We start from the raw sequence: 26122 nt of genomic DNA, 5'->3' as shown, positions 1-26122 counted from the left end.
TTCACCAATAACTTAAAATCTTGTGTTTAGAAAAACAAATTAGCTCTAGACAGGAATTTACTATTTAACTGAACAAACCAATCTTTGTTAAGCCTGTGCAGGTTTTTTGTTTTAATAAAGAGCCAGTGAGATTTTTCTTAAATTGTGTAATTAAAGGGAAAAAGTGATTGTGCAGCTTACAGTCATCAATTCAGAAATCAAGACCATGGAGCGCTGAGGTGTTTGATAACTGGAAGGTGACAGAGCTAAAAGAAAATTGGAGTATTTTGGTGAAATCCACATGAACTGGGTTTTAAACTTCTGAAGCAAATTGTGATAGTTGTTTGGATACTGGTACAATTAATTACCTAAAGTCAAGACATTGTGGTATTACTTAACCGCATTTAGGCAAAGCTCAGTGCAGCAAAGCAGAAACTGGGTGTATCTAGGTAGCTCTTTCAGGCAATAAAGTACAAGGCCAGGTTTGAGTTTGAGCCAGTGACCTGAGAATTCTGTTTAGTGGAATTGTGCTCTGAAAAATATATTGGATGTTTCTGAATGTTTAGAGGCTCTCTGATTCCAATGGCCACAGGACACCAAGTTCTGTTAATATCAGATCCTATCAAAGGCTTGCTGAGGAGAAACTGTGAAATTAAGAACAAAATTTCCTAAGGATGAAAGGTAAAAGGAAAAACCCTGATGTCCTTCCAGACTGAACCATGTGACAGTTAGTTATGTTCTTACCTCTATGCAGAAACTGTTCCCTGGAAAAGATTGGGGAGGAGGTCTACTTTTTGACCCCTGTGCATCAGAGTGTAAATTGGCCAAAAGCCACTTACCTGTACAAATAGGACTGTACATGCCATGGAACTCAGTTATGCACTATTTTCCAACTGAATACATTCTTTTCCTATATCTGTGAAATAAGAAGATTCTATCACCGGCATGTCTTGGAGGAGACCACCCTATCAGCATGCTGCCAGCTGGCCTGAGGCAGATGCGTGGGCACAGATACCCACCCAGGGACAGAGGTAAAATCAAGACCAACTGAACTTGGACCTATAAAGTATTTTAGTGTAAGTCTGGATAGTTGAGAAAATGGAAGAGATGAACATCACACATGAAGCAGCAAGCTGTGCTGTGAGAAGATAAACACCCAGGACAAGAACAATCTGTTTTGCTCAGGGTAGAGAAGTTGCCCATTTTAAGATGACCTAGAGCAAATCTGAAGGACATTCCATCCTCTGTAGCCTGCTCAAAGTATTCCTATTTGAGAGCATGGAAACACTTCATAACTTAGTCATAAGACCAAAAACAACAACAATGAACCAGACAAACCATGGGACATGAGGAATAGGACCCAAAGATGCCTGATATTTTGTCAGGATCTTTGAGGAAAACCAGATTCCAACATGGCCAACCTGCTTAGGCAGAAGGAAGCAGGTATGCAGCTTTTTATTTAAAATTTACCAATGTGAGCTGGTTTTTCCAGCTTGGGGGAAGTTTTCTGGGTTCTTATGAATGTCACTAGCAGTGGCATGTATAAAAGGACAACTTACTGCCTCATGAGAGCAGAAGTGTCCCCTATCTTTGTGCCTGTGTGGTGCATGCAGCAGCTGCCAAGCCCATCTCCAACACTACCAGTTCAGTTCTCCTTCAATTCCCAAGTCCTGGCATCCCCTGGGATATACCCCTTTCAGCCACATGGCCTAGGCAGGATGGGAGTGCCCATTTCACCATGTCCAACAGCCACATGGCTCAATTCAAAAATGGCAGATTAAGGGTAAGAGGGAGAGGAGAGAGAAAGAAAAAAAAACAACAAAAGTGACATATTGCAAAAGTTACATATGAAAAAGCATTTACATTGAATCTACATTGAACCATGTCAGAACCAGTGCCTAATTAGGTTTCTAAACCTGTAATCATGCTTCATCTACTTGAGATATGAAAAATATAGAACTAAGCAGATTTATTTGATGTAATACCTTTTCAGCCATCTAAAGGGGATTTAGGAACCAAACTGACATGCAACTAAAACTAGGTATAAACAGCAGTGGGGGAAAAAAACATACACACACACAAAAAAACACCTCCCCCTCTGGGCAACAGGAGCTAGCTACTATGGCAGTTTGGAAAAGGGACAGGGAGTCGCAAAAAGCCCTTATTTCATTTCCCTGCTGAATGACCAGATGTTTACTGGATGCCACAGCACTGAAAATACAAGGAACAGAAAAAAGAACAGAAACTAGATTTGGGAAAATGGCACACAGTCAGGTACTTGTGGAGGAGAAGTCCCCTAAAAAACAACATATACAAGCTGAATGAAGGGTGGCTACCAGGGCATGGAATGCAATGCAATGCAATGCAAGAACGAGAGACCTATTAGTGTCATCAGGTGGTCTTTGCTCAATCACTAGGTTATGAAAGTTTCCAGTCTTCTTCAAAGTGCTCACCCAGACACTCTCCCAGCCAGAGAAGATGACGGAGGGAGAAGCTGTAAAAAAAAATACTTGAAGTTGAGAGTTCTCAGAAAGTTGCTAAGGAAACCTCTGTCCTGAGCAAGGAAGAAGCAGCACTAGGGAGCAGTGTAAGTGCAGTTTACCAAGTATACCTGTAGAGGGTGTTGACAGACTGCACTTGGGGGTGGGGAAATAAACAGAATTAAGAATAACTTCTAGCATACCCCAAATACTTGGCAAGGACCAAGGGCTTGTCTACACTAGAAAGTACTACTAGCCTTGTATGGACCCCCATCATGTGAACAGTTATATCAGTATAAAGGTATTATCACTATAACCATTCATATAGGGGGAAGGGAATAAGAAAACTGCCATAACTGCATTCGCACTAGGGCTTTTACCAGTATAACTATTTTGAGTAAAAAAAATAAAATAAAAGTGACATAACTATATTGAATAGAGATACCAGTAACATTTTCAAGTGTAGACCCAGGCCTGGGAAAAAACAAAACAAAATACTGCAGAGTAGCAGATTCCTATGCTGAAGTAGTACAGGTTAAAACTTACTTCACTGGTCCATTCTCAATTTCCATCATCAGTCTGGAAGTGTGTGCCTGCAGCTTTTCTAATTTGGGTAAATTGTAAACAGCCTCAGGTTCAGCCACTTGTTTGTCTAGCTGTGCATAGGTTGATGCCAATCTGGCTGGCTGCCCTGCCACTCTTCTGTTCACTGAAAACATCACCTTGGCTTTCATGGAGTATGCAGAATTTAATACACTGATATGATAATTGCTACGTTAGTCACTGAACAGACATTGCGTGTTAAATCTCTCTCAAAAGCATACACTATCACTATCCTGCACCTGCTGAATGTATTCCAAAAACTGAATCTGCATCTCTGGGTCTGTGTAATTAGGAAAAGTTTTCATTAGCTATGGCTAAAGCGGGTATGCAAGTTCATCCAGCATCATTGTAGTGAGAGAAACATCTAGATCAATGTAATTCAGTGAGACTGGACCTCCCATTCTTGGGAAGTGTAGTTTTTGAACATTCTATCATAATGCACTTTTGCTGATTATCCTATATATACACACACACATCCATGAATTCACGGATTATCAAGGACTCACATCAGAACTGATCAGTATCCCTGTTAGTATACTACAGGGCTTGTTTCAGGGACAGAGGAAAAAAAGGGGAGACAGAATGGGCGAATGGGTTCCATTAATGTCTCCCATAGAGTTGAAGAACTTCAACTCGCTAAAACCCCAGGGATCTACAGCACATTGGTCACTTTGATCGCGTGCCCCTACAAGACAATACATAATAGTGCAAAGCCTCCCCTGAACTGGTGCCCAACTGTACAATAACTGTTTGGGGTAGACAGGTTCCACAGGGCCATTGAAATGGTCTTCCACGGTGGAGATGACCCCATTTCTTTGCGGTCTGGAGCTGCACTCTCAGAGAGAGTTCACTGCAGAGGTACAGAAATGTGGTGTTCTTCATCCTGGAGGCTGCTCTGCCATTGCTGCTCACCCTAGGCCACTGGTTTTCAAACTGTGAGGTGTGCATGAGGTTATCAGAAGACATGTGGTTCAGATCGCTCTCTTGTTTCTTCAAAATAGCATTGATAAAATAAGAAATCCTCTCACTAGCTCAGTCTCCTGCTCCAGTACCTGCTGCTGCTGCCAGACTGGAAGAACAAGGAGGGGGAAGGGATGAGAAGTGAGGAAGGTAGTCTCCTCACAAAAGGTTGGGGGGCGGAGGAGAGAATCCCAGTTCCCTCATTTCTCCAGAAGCTGATGTGCATGTGCCCTCTTGCGCGCAAGCTCTTGACCATGCGTGCTGGGGGTCGTGGGAGGAGCCTGCAGCCGGAGGGATTTTGGTGGGTCCCAGCAGTGGGGGGGCATGGGGAGTGGGGCACAGCCTGCCCGCAGTATGTCCCAGGTAGAACAATGCTCACGGGCCAGAGAGCACTGGGGCACACTGGTCAGGATGGGATCCCAGGCATCTACTGAAATAGTGTTTCTTAAGGGAGGGAGGGCTGGTGGCAGTAGCACAGCAAAAACAAGTTTGGGAACCTCTGCCCTAGGCCTTAGAACAACTGGGTCCCAGTTTCTGCTCATGGTCTGCACCCAAAATCACTGCTCCATTTGCTGAAGATCTGACAATACAGCACACAGCAGTCAGTTCAGTTGGTGATGGGTGCAAGATAGTTACACCATAAACTCTGAATTATTAGTATCATTCTCCTCTCTCCACAAGTACAACTGGAACATCTTTTACCACCTCACTACAGTCACCTCAGAGGCTTTCCAACTGTTGTTCAAAAGCTGTAGCTAAAATTTCTCTTGCTAATCAACGAGAGTCTTTACTGCTCAACCTGGCCTCCACTTCCAGAAGAGAACTAGGAAGTGGTGCTGACACCAGGAGATTTATGGTAGTCTCCCCAAGGACTTGTAGAAGTTACTCAAGAAACACTGTGAAATTGACCCCATCTCCCATAATTCCCTGGGGTTTCCAGAAGGAGCTACGGGTTAAGGGAATGTAGATATGGCATACCTAAGCTGCCATCTTGTGCTCCAGAATCTCAGCTTTCATTTTAAAAGAAGTAAACTTATAGTCCTTATGGATGCACAGATAATTTTCTAAATTGTGAACAATGTAGCCAACACAGTGATGTCTGCCTGACTTTACAGAAAGTCTGACAACAGTTGAGAGGTAAGAGCTGTCCCTGTACATTTCAGTGCAGGTAAAACTCAAATGCGCAATGATAATTAAGATGTCCACATTGTTCTCTTTAACTGATAGTCAAATATGTAAAAGAGGAGGAGAGGATCATATTTTGAGCATCCACATGAATTACTGTGTCTCATAAGGGTCTCTCATCTTGGCAGGGCTTGGGCTAGTACCACTTCCACCCCAATCCCAATTTGACCCATGGAAGTGGCTTCAAGTATATGAGAGCCATATAGGACAAAAATGGAGGGGAAAAAGATGGGGGAAAAGATACAAAGGGAGCAGTTAGTAATGCAACTTGGCTGAGGTAAACAAGGGGTAAAAAGAAATGGTAATAAACCAGCAGACAGGCAACAGGCAATCTATTTTAACATGCCTTGTAAGCAATAAGGAGTTTAAAATGTAATGCTATAAGCAAGAAGAAGACAGTGAAGAGGTTTTGAGAGGAGTTGAATATGGTCAGGACAGCAGGCAAGTTACATATCATCTGTGACATTCTGAGTAGATTGAAAGGGTAGGGTAAGGGAAAGTAAATCTGGGAGACCGGAGACTAGGAGCTAGCAGTAGTTAGACAGATTTAGACACAATTAGGGCTTGAATGAAGACTATGATGGTACAAAGTGACATACTTTGAAGATGCTGCGGAGGACAAGGATGTAGGATGTAGCATTAGCAACTGGACCAATGTGAAGGATGGGGAAAGAGCATTTTTGTGGGTTGAGAGATTAACAGGACAGCAGCAACAAGCTGACATCTCCAGAACAGTCTTTATAATCTCTCTGTGGCAGAACTAACACAAGTGGGATCCTCCTAGGACTAAGAATTTAGTCAGGACATGGAATTCAGGGCCTTGGCAAAGCAGGCATGAAAGCCTGTTTTGCCAATTTAACACCCACTTCCCTAAATGCCAGCCTCTACACACAGCCTTAAGACACTATAATAATGGCAGGTGACAACTTATTACACCTGTATGTGTATTGGACATCAAACACATAAAATGCTTGAACTGGCATGTTTTTATTTAAGTACCATGATAACCATGCATTGTCTCAGGTATTGGTATTTTGGTGTCATTAATCTTACAACTAGTTCAGATGTAACATAAGGCACTCGAAGTATGTCAGTCTCCTGTAACTGCACATTCTGGCATCTTATTTATTCAGTAAGCGGTGACTGCACTGTTTTAGAGAAATAGTTAATTTGTTCATGCCTATCAACAAACACTTTGTTACTATAAAACAGCATTTTCATTTTGAAATTTTGTAAGTTACCAATGCACACACTCAGTCTTAAATTCCAATTTAATGTAGTTTTTAATCTGGGAATTTAGGTGTATAATTTAAATCAAAGATTTCAAGCCAGTAAGACATTCATAAATTAAATAAATAAATAAAAACAGGAACATGAAAACAACCCCCCCACCGCCATTTATTAAAGAGCATAAAAAACATTAAAAATAGAAATTAAAGGACATTCAATTTTATCCTAATGATGTTTACAACCTCCTCACTGGATTCCACAACACACTGGACAGTTTCAGTTAGAATAAAATCAGTTTTATAGAAACTAATGTTTTATACCCAAACTAGCCTGAAAGTGTGAAAATGCTATTACACATAAGTTAAAAAACTATTTTCAGCTTAGGAGACATGCATTTTCTAATGTCAGTAACAATCATGGCTAATTGGAGTATTGCTTAAATTCAACCAAATAAAAATGCAAAAGAATTTTAGCCAACACCACAGCGGGGGTGGGGGACGGTGGGAGGGGGAGAGGGTTCAGAGTCAAGTCCAAAATACTGTATTTAAACCTCTCCAGGATCTAGTGAAGATGTGATAAATTGACCGCCGAATGCTCTCCCGTCAACACCAGTACTTCACCGGAGCGAGAAGTGCAGGCGGAGTCGACGGGGGAGCATCAGCAGTCGACCTACCGCAGTGAAGATACTGCGGTAAGTAGCTCTAAGTACATTGACTTCAGCTACGCTATTTTCATAGCTAAAGTTGCATAACTTAGATAGACTTAGCTTGCGCTGCCCCCCACCCAAGGGTAGACCAGGCCTCAGTAACGGGAGGAATTGCTGAACAGAGGATGATCTTACATAAAACACAATGTAGTATCTATGCACAATGGAGTGAAAAAAGGATAGAACAGCAAATTTAACTGAATCCTTATTTTTGTTGATTTAATTTAGACCTTTATGTTAATTGAAATTTTGAAAATATTAAAAAAAAAAAAAAAAAAAACACAAACATTCTCCACTGCTTTGAATATTAGTTATCCATAGATTTTACTGGGTTCTTCAGTTGTGATCTCAACTGAATTCTGAGGCAGATATACATCTCACTGTGTTTGTAAAACCCCATGCAAGCTTATGGTGTCATATAAATTAATAATCATAATAGAACAGTTACAATTTAGAGATATCACTGGGGGGAGAAGGGAGAGAAGCACTGTCACAGAAGACTAGTTTCTGCTGGTGAGACAGATACCAAGCCAAAGCAGAGACCTTTATTTCTAAACAAGACATCAATCTTACAAGAATATTACAATTATTTTCTAGTTTAACAAACCAAATGACTGATGCGGGTTTAATCATTGCATGATAGATGCTAATGCAGTAGTGTAACTATTGTTCACTGTACCGTTACTAAATAGCTGCATTCTGATTAGCATGAACAGCCCTTTCATGATAATATAGTTTTAAACCCTATTGTTCTTTTATGATTAAGAAGAGTTTGGGTGGAGATTTTTCCCTTTTTGTCATAATACATAGGCCAACCAACTACAGTATCTGATTGCCATGCATGCTATTTAGCAAAACTGTATCAATTTTTTTAAAGACACTATTAGTGATGTATATATCAAATACCTAGGTATCTAGGATATACCGGTCTTCCTCAGAACTTTTCCCAGAAGTCTGTTACCCAGCCAGGCCAAAACTAGGATGGAGGGCCAGAGAGAGGACAGCAAAAATTAAAAAAGACAGACCCTTGGAAAGAGCCAAGAAAACCTCGGCCTTTTATTTACAAATACACCAATGTACTTTTAGCATGCATATACTTTTTTCTACTAATTTTAAAGAGATATATAATAATGTCAAGGTTAAGCTTCCAACACTGCCTCACAGGTGCTGACTGAAACATGTACACTAACCCTTCCCCTTGGAAACTGTTGCTCCCTGGAAGGGTATACTCACTTGATTTTCTGATGTAAAAACCATTACTTCTAACTGGCTTTCCATCAGCCAAACGAAGAAGATATGGAGATACTCTCTAAACAAAAGTTGTTCTTGGAAGCAAGAGGTCTTAGGCAAGAAGACTTTGTCTACATGGGAAAGTGTTATACTAGTGCAAAACAGATAATCCAGGTTTACTTTACAAACTTTTACTGGCATAGTTACATTGGTCAGGGATGTGAAATGGCATGATCCGATCAACACAGTTGTGTCAGCAGAAACCCCTAGCGTAGAGTTATAACAGCAAAAGCGCACTTTTGCTGGGATAACCTCATTCACTCAGAGAGGTGGGATGGCTGGAGTAAGTTACACTGGTAAAGCACAGTTTTGCCAGTATAAAGGTACGCCCACACTAAGAGTGCTTTGTCATTACAGTATGCTAGTAATAGCTATACTTGCAATGAGCTCCTAGCGTAAACCTGGCCATGGTTAAACGGCTGCCAACTCCTGTGTGAACACACACACACACACACGTTTAAGAGGTTTATTTTGGTTTAAACTTTAACCTATTCCTAATCAATTTAAGCTAAACAGAATTAAGCCACTCTTAAACCAAAACAAGAGTCCACACAGGAGTTTGCACCAGTTTAACTATTGGTCTAAATTCACACCTTAGGTTATACTGGAGCAAGTTTCCTGTATAGACAAGGCCTAACACAGAGTTTCAGATGAGAAGGGACCATTACATCATCAAGTATGACCTGCTGCATATCACAGGACACTAAAGTTCACCCATGTACCCCTAAGATGAGCCCAGTGACTTTAGTTACACTAAAGCACTTTAGCCTTCAGGAAACTGAACTGACATGTGCTACAGCTAGGGAACAGGAGAGACCAAGGTTCTACCAATGCCAGTACCTGTAATGGTAGGGAACTGATTAGGTGATTAGGCCTAGATTAATATTTTTTTGCTTGTAATTTGTCAGAGAGAGAGGTGCAAGTACAGTAGATGCCATTTAATACCAATCCCAATATTAACAACTTTCACTGAACAGAAACATTTTGCCAAGAATCAATTCTGTCCTATTAACTTTGATGTTAATAGGATATGGATAATGGCTACAGGCATGCCACCTATTAGCAACTTTATAAGAAGATAGGTCCTACCTTCACTCAATATGCTGGGCTCTGAGCCTGCACAGCAAACATGGGGAGCTGTCTCTCACTGACGAAGTTAGGGTTCTGAAGTCTCTGTGTGAGCCTGGTGCTAAGCAAGTGCAAGCATCTGAGAAGTTTGCGGTGTGAAACAGATTGAGACATTGTTAAGAATGGACGTACAGTAACATTTTACAGGAGCACGAGGTCAGGGCAAACCAGGGTCAGGAGCAGCAACTGCAAAGATGGCAAAATTTTCATTTCTTTAGTTTTATTTTAAAACAAACACTTTCTGTTCATAAAATTGTGTGCTCCTTCACTGTCTCACATGTGGAGCATTGACTAAGCACATCAGGGGTTCTCAAACTGGGGGTCAGGGCCCCTCATGGAGTCACGAGAGGTTATTACATGGGGGGGGGCACAAGCTGTCAGCCTCCACCGCAAACCCCGCTTTGCCTCCAGCATTTATAATGGTGTTAAATATATAAAAAAGCGTTTTTAATTTATAAGTGGGGGTCACACTCAGAGGCTTGCTATGTGAAATGGGTCACTAGCACAGAACTTTGAGAACCATTGAAATATATGATGCACAGTATACCAAGATTTAGGTTTGCTCTACTTACAATGTAAACAATTATGATATGCTTGGATTATACATTAATTTTTCAACACGGAATCCAAACCTAAAACAGTTGCCCAGCTTCTATAATCACTATGTATCATCTCTCACTCATACACATATGCATGTGCCTGAAAACAATGCCTTTCGCTTATTGGCTACTTATTCGTTGCTTATGTAGCAACCACAATAGCCACTTTTGGGTGGAAAATGAGGGGTTGCTAATAACTGGAATCTACATGGAGTCCAGCACCATAACATGTCTTAGAAGATTCTTGTAATTATTATTGTAGGCAAACAGATAAGTAGAAAAATGAGTACTAGTGAAACAGGAGGCTGAATTGGAGGACAGAAGAAACTCATTTTTAGAGGATGATAAAATATTTATATCGGAAGGACTTGGATAAACTGCACATATTAGAAATCAGTAAGCTATTGCAGTATAAAGACTTATATTGTCTAATAATATTACCACAAGACAAAGCAGGCTGTACAGTAGAACCTCAGGGTTATGAACACGTCGGGAATGGAGGTTGTTCGTAACTCTGAACAAAAAACTTTATGCTTGTTCTTTCAAAAGTTTACAACTGAACATTGATTTAATACAGTTTTGAAACGTTATGCAGAAGAAATACGCTACTTTCCTTTTTTTAAAAGTGGTTTGTGTTTAACACAGAACTGTACTTGCTTTTTTTTGGTGGGGAGGTGGGGGCTGCCTGATTGCATACTTCCGTTCCAAATGAAGTGTCTGATTGACCGGTCAGTTCATAACTCTAGTGTTAATAACTCTGAGGTTCTACTGTAGTGGTTACAGCACATGATCAGCTGTCACAAGATCTGGGCTCTTTTCTCAGACCTCACAGTGAGACTTGGACAAGTCAATCTCTACATCTCAAATTTTCCTCATCTGTAAAAACAGGACTTGCATATTGGCTAGCACACCAGGGTGCATCAAGTATTTATTATGAACATTTGTTAAGGTGGGAAGGTGCAAGAGAAGTGTAAAATATAAACTTATTCTTGGAATCTTAAAATCCAGGGGATTGCATATTTTGTTGCTTCTTTAGGCAGAGTTCATTGCACACACCAGGAGGAGCTCCTTGCATTCCTCCATTCTCCCTCTCAAACTCTATTTCAGGGAGTTGCTCCAGGGCAGGAAGGCAACAGTACTTATACAATTTTTTACAGGTGACCCCAAAAAGGCTGCATACCTAAATAGAGTGTTATCTTTGCCTTAAGTTCTCTTTTATATCACCTGCAAACATGTACAAAGTGCACTGAAAAAATAAACAGAAGTTCTGTAGTAGTTGTTCAGAACCTAGGGGGTTAACAATGCTGAGAATCTGTTTACAGATGAGACTAAGGCCCCCACCTGTGTGTTTTTGATGTCTCACTTTGGGAAATATACCCTCATAAAATGCTAATATAGCTGAAATCTCATGAGATTGCTCAAATTGTGAAGCAAGTATTTTTATATTGCATGGTTTTTCCTGTAACTGACATATCAATAAATGTTCCTGCATTTCAAGGGTTTTTTTTTTATTATTTAAAAACCACTGGATGCCACTAGCTTGACCAGGAGTGGTCAACCAGGAGGGGGGAGGAGAGAATGTGAAGAGGACCAGGAAAAGGGGGTTGGGAGGCTGGCATAGCAGAAGGCTGTGGAAAATAATTCCTGCAGAGCTGATATTCCCAGTGTGGAGGACATTTTGGGCATGTGGGGGAGGGGCTGCTGGAAGCAGAGCAAACTTGGAAAGGCTCTTTCTTCACATCCGACAAAGTGGCAGCATCCATTAGGCACATAGAACAAAAGTTTGTTAAGCCACCTGTACAGTTATATTGTAATGCACCACCATAAAAAATTCACTGGCAGAGGTTCCCTCCCATCATAATCAGGCTTGGTGTCCACCTAGATTTTGGGAACGGTTTGTTCCTCCACGTCTGCCTTGGGCTCTTGTTTGGGGAAGAGATCCTGGCTTCAGAGGAAACTGCCTCATCCTCAGAGTCCTGACTGGGAACTGTGTTCACCTCTGTGCCTGTGGCGCTGTCTACAGCATAACATGATTCAGTGGTGGTCTCACTGGCAAAAATCCGATCCAGTTCCTCAAAGTGGGAGCAGATATTTGGAGAACTTCCAGAAGTTCTGTCCCTCTCCTTGGTTTTTCATAATTCTGCTGAAGCGCTTTTCCTTTACTTCAGCATTGAGAAGCGTCCCGTGAGTGACCCCAATGGTCCTCTGTATTGCTATCCACTTGTATATCTTCATATTATAGCGGCTGCTGTTAAGGCAGGCTGGACTGTCTCCTCTCCTCAAGTCCATGACTTCAGCACAGCTGCATACAAATGCATGATTCATGGCTGCTATAACTCTTCAAGAGTGCGGAATGCCAAATAGGATGCTCCTGGGTAAGTGCCAGCATTTAAATAGGGAGGTGATATCCAGTCAACATCACCCCAGAGCAGCAGAGAGGACACGGGTAAAATAGACGGGTTGGTTCTGTTGTGAAGCAATGCAGCGCGCAATAGCGGTGTGAGGGCTGAAAAGTTAATCCGAAATACAGATGCGTCGACACAAAGCTTTATTCCCCTCACACTAACTCATTCTGAAATTAACTTAATTCACTTTGAAAATGGATTATCCAATTAGCAAAAATTGGGCAGTTAATTTGAAAGAATTGTATTGTGTGGATGCAGGACATTTTAATTAAACAATTTAGTACACAAAAACACCCATGTAGACAAGACCACCCTTTGATACCTTCTAAATTAATCTTTGTTCATATGGTTGCCAAAAAGGTCAAGTAAAAGGTCTAACATATTAGACAAGTGCTAGGATAATGAGACCCAAACCCAATCCTTCATTCACAGGCAGGTCAGCATGGTCTGGAAGTACTATAAAGACCTCAGCCTTCTGCAGTGAGCCAAAATCTAAGAGCAGTGTAGGTCACCTCCAAAGGAAGGGTAGCACTGTCTGGGTTCTGGAATCCACAGGATGGAGAAAAACCCAAAGGCTAACGTGCCATACCCAGAGTACAATCCAGACTAACGAGTAGCTGTGTCACCTGTGCCCTTCAACCTGGGGTGCCCTTTACAGTGCTCTATGGCTGTATCTTTTAAAGGAATACAAGTAATGAGGCATAAGTCAGAAATGGTGACAAGAAAAATAAAGATAAACGCAACTAATGCCTACCTTAACAAACTATGTTAAATTCAAAGCAAAGTTTCGCTCACCATGTGTTTTCAACAGTCTTATTGGCCAAACTTCTTTGGCCACGACCCTTTCCTCTGTCTAATGGCTGTTTCCTTTGTCCCTTCTTGTGCAGTGACTGGATGGACAAAGAGAGAAGAGGAGGGGTGTCTGCCCTTACTTCTTTTTATAATCCTGTCCCTACTCTCAGAAGCATTTCCAGCTGGGAGTAAAGGCAACAGCCAGTCTGTGTGGAAGGGAACTCCATGCTGCTTCTTTGCTAAGATGTAGATATTTTTGCCCCTGCCCCTTTTCCTGTCAAAGAATAGCCATTTAGCAGGTCTTGTTTACATCTGGCTGAAGTGTCAACTTGCCTTCTGTCTCTGAGGAACTGGCTTGATGACTCTGTTTATGGCTTAAATGCAAATTAAGCAGAGCACACAGTCTTTTGTTTGAGAAAGACCCGTTTGCCAACTTCTGTTTGGGCAGGGCCATAGTTTGGAACATGCACCACCACATAGTGGCATCTTATAACTTCATGTACAATGTTGCCACACCAGGACAATAATGACCAGCAAATTATGAGTTTTCAAGTGATACCTCACCAGACATACCTTGTACAAAGATTATTACAATAGAGAAAACAGGGGTATATTCTGCCACAGCTAGTAATAAGCCAATAGCAACAAGGCATCATGCAAACATGAGTATACCATGAATGTGTTACTGTGCAAGTGAGGGGAAACATTTTTATTTGTTAAATCAATGATTATGTCCTTCACTTAGCAAAACAAGAAGATGGGAAATGCACATCCTTTATAATAACTTATGTGCTCAAAGCAGGAGCATTAGGCTATCTTAAGGAATTAAAATATTTAACTCTGCTGGTAATTTGCAATTATATCAGTGTGATCCAAACTGATGACCAGTCTCATAGCTTACTAGCAGTGCTTTGCAATGCTGTACATGACACACCGCTTAGTTTTGATCTTGTTTTATTTATACAGCACCAAATGTGCACAGTGCTTGACAGACAAATAAATATATGGTCCTTAGGCCTGCAACAGAGAAGGGAGAATCAGGGAGTATTGTTTCAGTCCACCATGACAGAGCAACATGCTTTACGTTGCCTAAAAGCAACACTTGCCAAGTAATTAGTTGCATTAAATTGACTCCAAAATGAATCCTTCCTACCTCTTGCTTAGCTAACATGATAGTATGGTTGCTATAATTTGGGAGAGACACAATTAAGATGCAAAGAAAAAATGGGGGAGGGGAGGAGTGTACAAAATACTCCTGGGAGAATTCTGTGCCAAAAAGCTAAAAAATCTGCATACTTTTTTTGTAAAAACAATATAATCATGCCAGTTTGTTATTTTGGTAATTTATTTCAAAATACCTGTCAGCAAGAATGTCTGTAGCAATACAAAACAAAAATTCAGGAAATGTTTTTTGACAAATAGATTCCTTACTAGGCATATTAATACACAACTGAATAATAATTCATTTAAAGTACAATACAGAAATGTATTTCCAGCACCTCTTAGAAGCAGTGCAAAGGCTTGGGAGAATCAGCGGCAATGGAGGAGCTGAGGGAGAAGGAAGCAATTGCTGAGAAGGAGCCTGGGAGTGAACCTGGAGAGCTGGTGGGTGTGGGTGGGAGAAGTATGGAAGAGGGTTTTTTTTTTTTTTAGCTGCCCCGTCCCATGCGTCCCTGCATCCCCACTCCCATTCAGCCGGGCATAGCTGCCCTGTCCCCATGTGCCCCTGCACCCTCACTCCTATTCAGCCCTGGCTTAATGCTGTCACCCCACTAGTTCCTGTACCCCCATCCCAGTCTGTCTCCCCTACTCGCCCTTCTGAACCCTGGTCTCAGAGAGAGAGAGAGAGAGAGAGAGACACACACACACACACACACACACACACCCAGCAGCCCTGTGTGCCCTGCTTTGTCCATCCTCCCCCGGGGCTTGTGAGCAGGGTGCTGTGAGGAAAGCAGGCTCTGCCCCCTCCCTCTCTGCAGCTGGCTGCTCCAGCTGCCCTCTCTTCTGGCACCACATCAGACCCTGGTGGGCAAAAGGTATAACTGCAGCCTCCCTTCACCTCCTTGTCAGAATCAATTATTCTAAGGGGAGAGGGAAGGGGAATCTGCAGGGGACATTAATTCTGTGCTTGTATAGTGGCGCAGAATTCCCCCGGAGTAATAAGATAGGTAGAGCTACAGAAAGCTTCTCCACCACACCCTTTTGCCTGAATTTGACCTAGAGGGATTACCTCCAAGTAGTGCAAAGGCAATGACATTCTCATCAGAAATGCACACACCTGGCTGCTAAAGAATCCTGGCAGTTAGGATAAAACAGTATGCTTTTTCCATTTCTAGCTATACGCTGCCTGACAACTCACTTCAGTCACAGTTGCAATACTGGTGACCAAGCAGTGACACTGATTATAGGATCCTGTTTTTCCAAGAGTTATCCTGACTCTCAAAATGTATTCAAGACGAAGTCACTTATGGTTCTTGCGGACCCCTGCTCCAGTACCAGAATGCCACTACCCATCTCCTCTTCAGAGCTCTACTGAACACCTCTCTGCCACAATGTTCAAAAGACAATTCAGACAGCTAATGACAGCTCAAAGGGCACTTATTAGGGTTAGTTGACAATATATGGCTAAGACCATCTTCCCTCAACCTTTGTTATGTCATTTCCCTTCTCAGGGCCTGATTCTGCAAATACCACTGTACACACTGGATTAGCCCAACAAGTAAGTATTTGCAGGATTAAAGCCTTAGATTGTAAATCCCCAGGGACAGGGCATGTATTTGTGCAGCATTTAGCACAATAGAGTACCAATTCCAACTGGGAACTTCAGAGTGCTACTGCAATAAGTATTACAAAATAAATTCATAACCATAGATATTGCATGATGAAAACTAGCTATTTTATTGGCCAGTGATTGGATATGCTTAGTCACTGTGAACTGAAAGTGAGAAAACTCACAAAACTGTATCCTCCTTTCATCTGGAAAAAATATAAAGAAGAGCCACAAGGAAAAGCAAATGAAGGTGCTGCAGACTGACCACGCTGGGTATCAGTATACAAGTTAGCAAAGAAAATATAACCCTTCCACAACATTTACTGCCGCAGAAGGTACTACTAAAAAGCAGGGAACGGGAAAATGCTTATTCTCCTTGAATCTAAATGCCTTCCTCCCTCCCTACACCAAAATATAAATAAACCTTTCCTAGGGGGACAAACCATAATTTTACATTATTTTCTCTCTCTTTTACTAGTACAGCAGCAGGGTGTTTCACTCTAATAGTTCTTTACTAAAGCCAGAACGTTCATATTGCATAAAAATGTTTTGATTGCACTAGTTTTACAGCTTAGCTTTCTGGCTATGGGACTCTTCAAATAATTTTCTCCAGTATAGCATATAACTACCAAATCTAGCAAGAGGCAGGCTAAAGCATGTGCTGGTTCTGTGACAGCAATGCATTATCACTCTAGTCTGCAACAAGATTAACACCTACAACCTTGGAATACAGAGCAATGATCAGGCCTGAAAGGTTGGGTGACTAAAGAGAAATTAAGAGGAGAGAGAGTGAGCAATGCATATGTTTGCTAAAACCATAAGCAACAACTAATAACCTTTAGGCAAGAAGCAGTGCGACAGCTAGTGCAGTAGGAACACTAAGTGAAGCTTTAAGAAAGAAGAATATATATGAAAAATAATTATAGGAACTGAATTTCAGGTAACAGAAAGTTATCCGAATATATAGACATGGGAGGAAGGGGGAAGTTGAGTCCTGATAAGCAATACAAGTTTTCAACTGGCTAGTACAGAAGCAATAACGGCAACTGGCAAATTTAAGTATACAGTTCGCATATTAAGACCAACAAAATAATCAAATAATTCCGACATGAAAGGATACAGTATTGTATAGCATAATTAAAAGGAAATTCTAACTCTGTATTACTACTCACACCGAAGTGCACAGATAACTAAATCCTTTATATTATATGACTAGCTAAGAGTCTATTCAATAGCACTATGCACCACTACACCGAAGAATGACCTTGGGCTGGCAGGAAGCTTTGAGGAGACAACACTCCAGCCCATCTCTGCAAGAGAGGGCAAGTGAATGGTCCCATTGCGTAGCACTGTCAGAATATTCTGTCCCAAATGTTTCTGGGATAGTGCAATCAAACAAATAGCCCCAAAGAGAAAAAAATTGGAAATTAATCTGCATAATATATTTTGTTATCCTAGATTACATTCATGCTAAAACAAAGATTTCAGGAAAGATAAAGTTTGCCATTGAAAGAAGCAAGCACAGTGGGGCTGTCTGTTTGAGAGTCTACTTTGAAAAGCATCTCTTTCTTTGGGCCTCACGAAGCAGTTAGTTCTTCAAAATCTAATCTAGATCCTAACCCAAAAGCAAGGCAGCTGATCTAAGGAAGGGTTTCTTAGCAAGAGACAAAGTTTCAAAAATGCTTCAGGGTACAGAGATTCCATCAGGCATCAACTAGTCCTTTTGTGCAAACTCTGCTGTTTCATGAACCAGAAGGGACCTTTGAGAATCTACTCTTGACAACAAAGAAAGCACATAGTAAATGATCTTCTTCCAAAATCTTAACTTGAAGCAATGAATTTGTTCTTGTGTATGGAGTAGCTTGGAGCAATGAGGTGAGCCAACATTAGGCCTGAAAAGTCAGCACACCATGTGGTACGGACTGGAGTTACACTGGTCATTGATGAAACTACTGTACAAAAGAAAAAGCTGTGTTCTGCTCCAATAGAAACTCAAATCTCAGTGTTTGTCAACCTGATTGATTGCATATATTAAGTGTCTTTGGGAAGAGAAGCTTCTGAAGTTTTATTTCAGATGGTATTAAGAAAAATAGACAACTATAAATATTTTTAAAAAATATTTGACAAACAAAGCACTCAGTTGCCAGAGACAAATGCTATTTTTCAAAGCTGATCAATCTCAGTATTGCCAATGGTGGTTTTCACTGCTGAATAGTATATCAGAAGTTAGCATATTTGCTCAGTATTCAGGCTGGGAAGTTATGTTATTGTTCTGACCCTATATGCAAGATATGGTAACATAACATCATTTCAATAGTGCAGGGAAGTGTTAATTTTAACTATTTGATTTTAAACATAAGTATGCAGGGCTTTCTGGGTAGGTCCTACATTTTACACCCTTTTCTCTAAAACAGCGAGAGAGATTTTTTCCTCAACCCCTGCTCTGGGTGCTCTGCACTGCTGCAGCAGCACAGAGTTACCAGAATACCAGCTTAACCAGTCAACTGCAGATACCATACATGGTGTGGAGCAAGCATAGCTATCTCCTATGTAACCTCTCTTCCAAACAATGTATGGGGGGCGGGGGGGTGTTTTGCTGGAACGCTGTTGCTCTCAAGCTATCCCCCTCTGGTATACTGGCCACCTGGGGGGACAGCCAGCTAGCACAGTTTAGTAAAGACCTGAGACTGGGCCAGAGCAGCCTTGAGGATAGGGCCAGAGCAGAACCATATATAGTTATTTTACAACCCCCTCACTCTCTGGTGCACCCAACAAAAACTGGGCACAGGTGAGAATCTGGACCAGATACTTTAAACCAAACTTCTATAAAATACTGTAATTGAGTTTTATTAGAAAATACATTACTAGCATGAACAATTATTTTTTAAAACTTGTAGCCAGGCTGATGTGAAAAGGTTTAGAGGGTAGTGTTAATAAATAATTTTGGTTTCTTTAAAATACTGGTCACTTTATTTGATTCACTAAAATAAAGTGCTAAGTGAAATACAGATTTTCCTCCTCCTAATTAAATCATAGAGAATAGGCACTTTGGACTCCTGGGTTTTTTAATTTTTTAAAAAAATCTGAGGAGAGGCAGGTTGTTTGAGCACAAACATACATCTAAGTATGCTCTAGTGACAGCACGCCATAGAACAAGTTTTGTATACTCTGGCCTCTGCACATGAAAGTCCTAGAAAATGTGCAACATTTAAAATTTAAGGTACTATCACCCAGTAAATATTACTTTGCATTTATAGAGCCTTTCAAACAAAGCTAGGTGTTCGCCTCATCTTACAAAAGGGGAAACGGGCACATGGAGAAAGTTAAGTAACTCTTCCAAGATCACAGAAAAGTCAGTGGCAGAGTAAGGAATAATACTCAGGCTCAGGCCCCACAGTCAACTTCACTAACCTCTAGCAAGCCTACCAAACCTGATAGGCCCCATCCAATGTCATCTTTGACTCATACTTTAAATGATCATGATGATCCCTTCTGACCTTAGTCTGACCTCCTGCACATTGCAGGCCACAGAACCTATCCACCCACTCCTGTAATAGATCCCTAACCTCTGGCTGAGTTACTAAAGTTCTCAAATCATATTTAAAGACTTCAAGTTACAGATAATCCACCATTTACACTAGGTTAAACCTGCAAGTGACCTTTGCCCCCATACTGCAGAGGGAGATGAAAACCCCCTTGAGTCTCTGCCAATCTGACCCAGGGGAAAAATTCTTTCACGACCCTCAAATATGGCAATCAGTTAGACCCTGAGCATGTAGGCAACACCCTGAGAAAGAATTCTCTGTAGTAACTCAGAACCCTCCCTATCTAGTGTCCCATCACCAGCCTTTGGAGATATTTGCTGCTAGTAGTTGGAGATTGCTTACAATGCCATGTAGGCAATCTCATGATACCATCCTATGAGAAAAGTCCTCTGTCCATGAATGCCTCCCAGTGGTCAAACATCCCCAAACCCTCCTTATAGCACTACTGCCTGAGCCATCTGTGGATCACCATAATCTTGTCTTGCCTTTGTTCTCCTCCTCTAGTTACAGGTAGAATCCCACTGAAGATCACCTAAGCCTTCATTTCCTTAAGAGTCTTCCCCAGCCTGGCATAGTCTCCCTTGATACATTCCAGCAAGAATCTAGCTATATCATTTGTTCCCACATGAAGGACACTCAGTAGATTCTTTCCTGCTCCTGCTGACAAAGGCAGGGAGATTCAGGGGTTCATGCAGGGGAGGGCATTATTAGTTTAATGCAGAGACTACCAGGAAACAAAAACCGGCTTACTTTGTAAGGTAGGCCATACTACGCACTGCATGGCACTTTCCTCCAAACATTTTTTTCAGATTTTGTTGTGTATCCATGTCTCACAGAGAGACTTGCATAACCAGTTTTGAAATCTTCACTCTGAACTATTAAAAATTGCCAGCCAGTATCGGAATAATTTCTGAAAATATGAAGGCCATCCCCTCCCCACACCTTCAGGTAACTTTAGCAGGCTTCCTCTATCCCTTTTGAAGATTATGTTTGAACCACAAGCAAGCACAGGATGTTACCCTAGTTTGGCCTAGTCTACACACAGGTATAACTAGAGATGCAACTTTAAAATCAGTTTAGTTAAACTGGTACAGCTTTGTATGTAATCACCTTTAAATAGATTTAAACCTGGCTTATCAATTTAGATTAAATTTACAGGGGCAAACTAGACTGACCAACAACAGGCTTAAACTGCTAAAAGTAGCCCACACAATGGGTTATTTAAACTGGTTAAGGTTTGCATACAGACAAGCCCCTAGAAGCACCTGAAAAGACAGCAGTTTATCACACAAGTGTCTCCTCAACCGTAATATACCATAATGCTGCTACCACAACACTAATACAAGGGGGGGAGGGGGAATAAAAGGAATTACCCAACCAATATTTTCCTTTGTTCCCTTTAACATTGTTGGAGATGTATTTGCAAGATTATGACTTCTCTGCAGGATCAAATCAAACTAAAGTAAATTATTCTGAGTAAGAATGCCCACACAGAAGTTTACTGCAGTTTACCTAAATCACTTTAATTTCACACCTTTAATTAATTTGGATTAATTTTCCCTGAGTATCCCTATGTAGACAAGCTCTCGGTCTACTAAATTTGGGGGGAGGGGAGAGAATGAGACAAAACACCTGCCTGGTATTGGAGCCCTCTCTGAATCTTGGGATAAAATATAAAACTAAGTTTAAAACTCTTGTGTTCCAATGATGACGTGCTCTTTCTGCAGCCTTTGGCAAGTTGTAACCTTATTCCCTCAGGTTTCCCCACCTGTAAAATATTTACTGCAGGGATGATTGAGGATTAGCCAATGTTATGAAGCAGTTTCATTAGAGTTCTGTTTCATCAGAGCTCCATATACTTTATTTTTAAAGTGGCAATATTTCAGTGGATATACAGTCCCTCAGAAACAAAACTACTCCACATAATCATTAAGGAATTTAAATCAGTCTAGATTTCGCACAACCATCTTCTCATTTTAGGATGCAATAAAGCAGGCAAGTGTTAAAACAGATTGCTTTGTATGCACAAATTTGAATCTTAACCTTGCTGAGAGACTTTTGAAAGTGGTAATAATGAAGTATTAAAAGAGAGACACTGGATTCATCTGTAATGGCAAATTTTAAAACATTAAACATTAGCAAAAGCCTTAACAGGAAGAGCCACCAAGGGAAGTGATAGTGGCCTATCACTGTATAATATAGATCTACGCTGGATAAAGCACAAAAAAAGTATGTTAGGGAACAATCCTATGGTGGCACAAACATGATTAAGTTACCTCATAAGCCTTGTCCATCTTTACATCCTATGATTCAGGAAGAGCCTTCAAATTAGTATCAGTCCTTGAGACTAGGATAAACTCTCATTCCTCTAAAATAAGTCTTTAAAAATGCACATCATTCTTGAAATCATTACCAGGGTATCTTAAGGAAGTCTGCATTTTCACATGCATTTAGTATACCAAGGTAGTAGATAAATACCTTCAATGCCTGATATCTTTATATCACCTTGAACATTTAAGTGACTTAAAATCCACATTAATGTTCTAAGTATTGCTTGCAGAGTTGCTTGGTAGAACAGTTATATAAATGTAACTAATTACTTTTTCTGGGAAACAGAATGCAGACCCAGATTTAGATAGTGGAATACAGCAGTCTTGGTTCCCTCCAGCCTTGCACAACAATTCTTGGCACATGGTCTGCCCAGAGAAAAACCATTTCTTGGTGCTAAATTCATAAGATTTTTTTTAAAAACCTAAGATTACACACACACACATCCCCCACTATGGTCATCATCTTAGATTCTGTATTGCACAAACAAAATTCACAGAACATCTCACCATGGGTTAATATTTTAAATTCTTATTTAATTTTATTTTTAAATTTCTTAGAAGCTCCTCCTAGCCTACAGAATCTCTCATACACAGGTACTCACTCCTCAGTATTCAACACTGAGGAAACAGACTCAGACACTGAGGGCAGAAGGGACCATCTAGTCTGACCTGCAAATCGCAGGCCACACAGAACCTCACCTGTCTCCTTCTGCAATAGGCCCATATCCTCTGTCTGAGTTACTGAAGTCCTCGAATCATGATTTAAAGACTTCAAGTTACAGAGAATCCACCAAGTGACTCATGCCCCATGCAACAGAGTAAGGCTAAAAAAACCCAGGGTCTCTGCCAGCGTGACCCAAGGGAAAATTCATTCCCAACCCCAAACACAGGATCAGTTAAATTCTAAGCATGTCAGCAAGATCCACCAGACGCACCTGGGAATGAATTCTCTGTAGTAACTCAGAGCCCTCCCCATCTACTCCCCCAGCTCTGGCTGTTGGGGATTTTTGCTACTAGCAATCTCATCATACCATCCTCTCCATAAACTTATTGAGAGCAGTCTTGAAACAAGTTAGGTTTTTTACCCCACTGCTCCCCTTGGAAGGCTATTCCAAAATTCACTCCTTAGATGATTAGCAACCTTAGTCTAATTTCAAACCTAAACTTGTTGATGGCCCGTTTAAGTTAAGTTAGCCCTTAATTTACATAAAACTCTTCTCCCTCCCTGGCTTTTATAAAGAGAGTAACCGTATCTCCTGTCAGCCTTCATTTGGTTAGGCTAAACAAGCCAAGCTCAGCAACTCGAGTTGCCCCTATTTTGGTGCACATAAGTGACTTCCTTAGCAGCCAAATGTTCTCTCTCTCTACCACACCACACACACAAAAGGAACAGCGTAACCTCTTAGAACAGAGGCTATAATGCCCTGACCCGAACTCTGAGGAGCCACAGCCAAATCCAGGAGTCACTGTGCTGATGCTGCAGAAATGTCAGTTGGGAATGTCAAAAAGGATTATCATCCATCTACACAGTGCCACGGATGCTTGGTGCTTTACAGACAGATCCCTGCCCTGAGGCATTTACAATCTAAAGTCAGACATACATAGCAAGTGATGCAAGGAATAAAGGATGAGATATGGGAGGACATGGTTTGCAAGCTAGAGATCATAAGATGTGTCTAGTTTTATGTACAAATCTCACTGGCTCCTTTATTTTTTTTAGTTTGTTCTACTCAAGGTTGGAGAGCTTGTCCAAGATGGAGGTCAGCAATGAAAGCTACCAAAGAGCAAGAGTTGAGGATTATTTGAACAAGAGAGTTCCTTTCTAGGACTAGCTCTACTAAGAGATTGGATACAAAATTGAAAGCATGCTGTTCATATTCTAAATGAAGCCTGGAGATATAGGTATTAGGCAGAGCTCTGGATCAGAAAATATGGGCAACTTTTAAAACCAGACACATGGCAACAAAAGAACAGAACTTCTTGGTGTAAAAGGAACTATTTGGATCAGGGGCTGCCACTGGATAGTAACAGCCATAAGCAAAAGCATTTCTCCCTGCCTGCATCTGCACCTCTAAGATCAGTACAACAGTCTTTCAGATACAGAATTTGATACACTTACCCATGCCTGTGTTACTTCAAGGTGACCATATTACAGTACTCCAGGGGCTCCCAAACTATGGCACATGAGCTTGTTCAGCATCCCTCTGAAGCAGCCATTTTGTACTTCAGAATCTCAGCTTTCATTTACAAAATGAAGTTGTTATGGTTATTTAGGTCTACATTAGAAACTTTTACTGGCAATTTTGGTTAGAGGCATGAGGGTTTGTTTGTTTTTGCGGGGGCGGGGGGAGAAGAGAGAGACACGGGACACTTCTATACTGGTAAAAACCCTATCATAGGCACAGTTCTACCTACATACTGACCAATACTGCATCAGACTAGTGGTCCACCAAGCCTAGCTATCTTGTCTCCTGACAGTGGCCAATGCCAAATGCAACAAATAGAATGAACAGAACAGGGCAATTATCAAGTGGTCCATTCCCTGCTGTGTCGTCAGAGGTTTAGGGACACCCAAAACATAAGGCTGGGTCCCTATCTTGGCTAACAGCCATTTATGGGCCTATCCTCCATGAACTTATCCAATTATTTTTTCAACTCAGTTATACTTTTGGCCTTCACAACATCCCATGAGAATGAGTTCCACAGGTTGACACTGTACTGTGTGAAGTAGTACTTCTGTATGTTTTAAACCAGCTGCCTATTAATTTCACTGGGTGACCCCCGGTTCTTGTGTTACATGAAGGCATAAACAACATCTTTATTCACTTTCTCCACACCACTCATGATTTTATAGACCTCTAATCATATTCCCTCCCTTAGTTGTCTTTTTTCAAGCTGAACAGTCCTAGACTTATTCATCTCTCCTTGTACGTAAGCTGTTCCATACTCCCAATCATTTTTGTTGCCCCTTTTCTGTCCTTTTCCAATTCTAATACATCTTCTTTGAGATGGGGTGACCACAACTGCACGGTATAGTTTATTTCACTCGTAAAACTGGTATAAGCTATATTGGCAAAAACACTTATGCCAGTGTAAGTACTGTGTACTTAAGATTTGCCAGGATAGCCATATCAGCAAAACTTTTCTAGTGTAGACCTGGCTTAGGAAGACCTCATACTGTGAAGTCAATGCAATGCTGTTCCTTCTCCAGCCTCCAAAAAGCCCCAAACAATAGCTCTGAAATGCAAACTGCTTCATTCATCTTGATTGGTTATAACGGTTTCCAAAACATCCGAGCCCCATGAAAGGGAAACAAGCCCAAAGTGCCCAGCAAAGCCCATGGGCTTATTCAAACCCCATGGAAGGGGGGAGGGGGAGCCGAGCTCAGGACACCCAGAGAGCAATGTCATTCTGAACACAGGTACCAGCTACTGGGGACAGTACCTGATCTGAGCAACTTGCATAGACAGAGCTGGGGAGAGTACCCCCACTGTATTGCCCCTCATCGTACTCTCCAGTTCAAGCCCTGTCTTCAACAGAGTTGCATTTTCTCACCAAAAAGACTATATAGATTTACGTGCCAGGGGCGGTGTGTGTGTAAGTAACTTTCTTCTATGCCACCATATGGCAGGGCCAGCTTGCTCCTGCCCATTCAAGCCCATAAATGGTTGAGACCTTTTGCTACTGAAAAACCCCATGCTATTTATTTACGATATAGTTCCCACCACCCTTACACACTCTACAGCCTTACACCTACAGTTCTAAGTAGGCCTCAGCTCCTGAAGCAAGCAGGTCAGAGATCTCTTTCTTCTGTTTCCTCCTTCTCACTTCCTGGGCCTTTTGTATCCTCTTGCTAATGGCCTCTTAGTTCTCCTCAGCCCACCAATTAGGTACAGCTCTTCTTAATGAGGTCTACTCTAGAGTAATCAGAGTTACAGTGACCAGAGTGCTGGCAACAGTAGCTGAGCCAGCACTCTGTCACACACCTGAAAAGGGCTTTATACTACCTGTATGTAGGTGAGTGTTTACAGGAGGCTGAAGTTTTGCTGATTCCATGATTTCCATTCTTTAACATATAATTGTTTTTGAAATTTTATGGTTTTACATTTACATGGAT

General features: G+C 41.2%; 1 protein-coding gene across 4 annotated transcripts in view; it reads right to left on the bottom strand.

Moving 5' to 3' along the window:
- USP22 (ubiquitin specific peptidase 22) overlaps positions 1 to 26122 on the bottom strand; it is a 172104-nt gene that overhangs the window by 131197 nt on the left and 14785 nt on the right. The window contains exon 2 of one of the 4 annotated variants that reach the window (XM_039491144.1): positions 13361 to 13455. The exons of the other annotated variants lie outside the window; for them this stretch is intronic. Coding sequence (XP_039347078.1) covers positions 13361 to 13363 — 3 coding nt within the window. The 5' untranslated portion in view covers positions 13364 to 13455. The remainder of the gene's footprint in view (positions 1 to 13360; positions 13456 to 26122) is intronic. 4 annotated transcript variants of the gene reach the window in all.

Source organism: Mauremys reevesii, linkage group 10 (genome assembly GCF_016161935.1).
Source record: "Mauremys reevesii isolate NIE-2019 linkage group 10, ASM1616193v1, whole genome shotgun sequence".
Taxonomy (NCBI): domain Eukaryota; kingdom Metazoa; phylum Chordata; order Testudines; family Geoemydidae; genus Mauremys; species Mauremys reevesii.
This window is presented reverse-complemented; position numbering and strand designations above follow the sequence as displayed.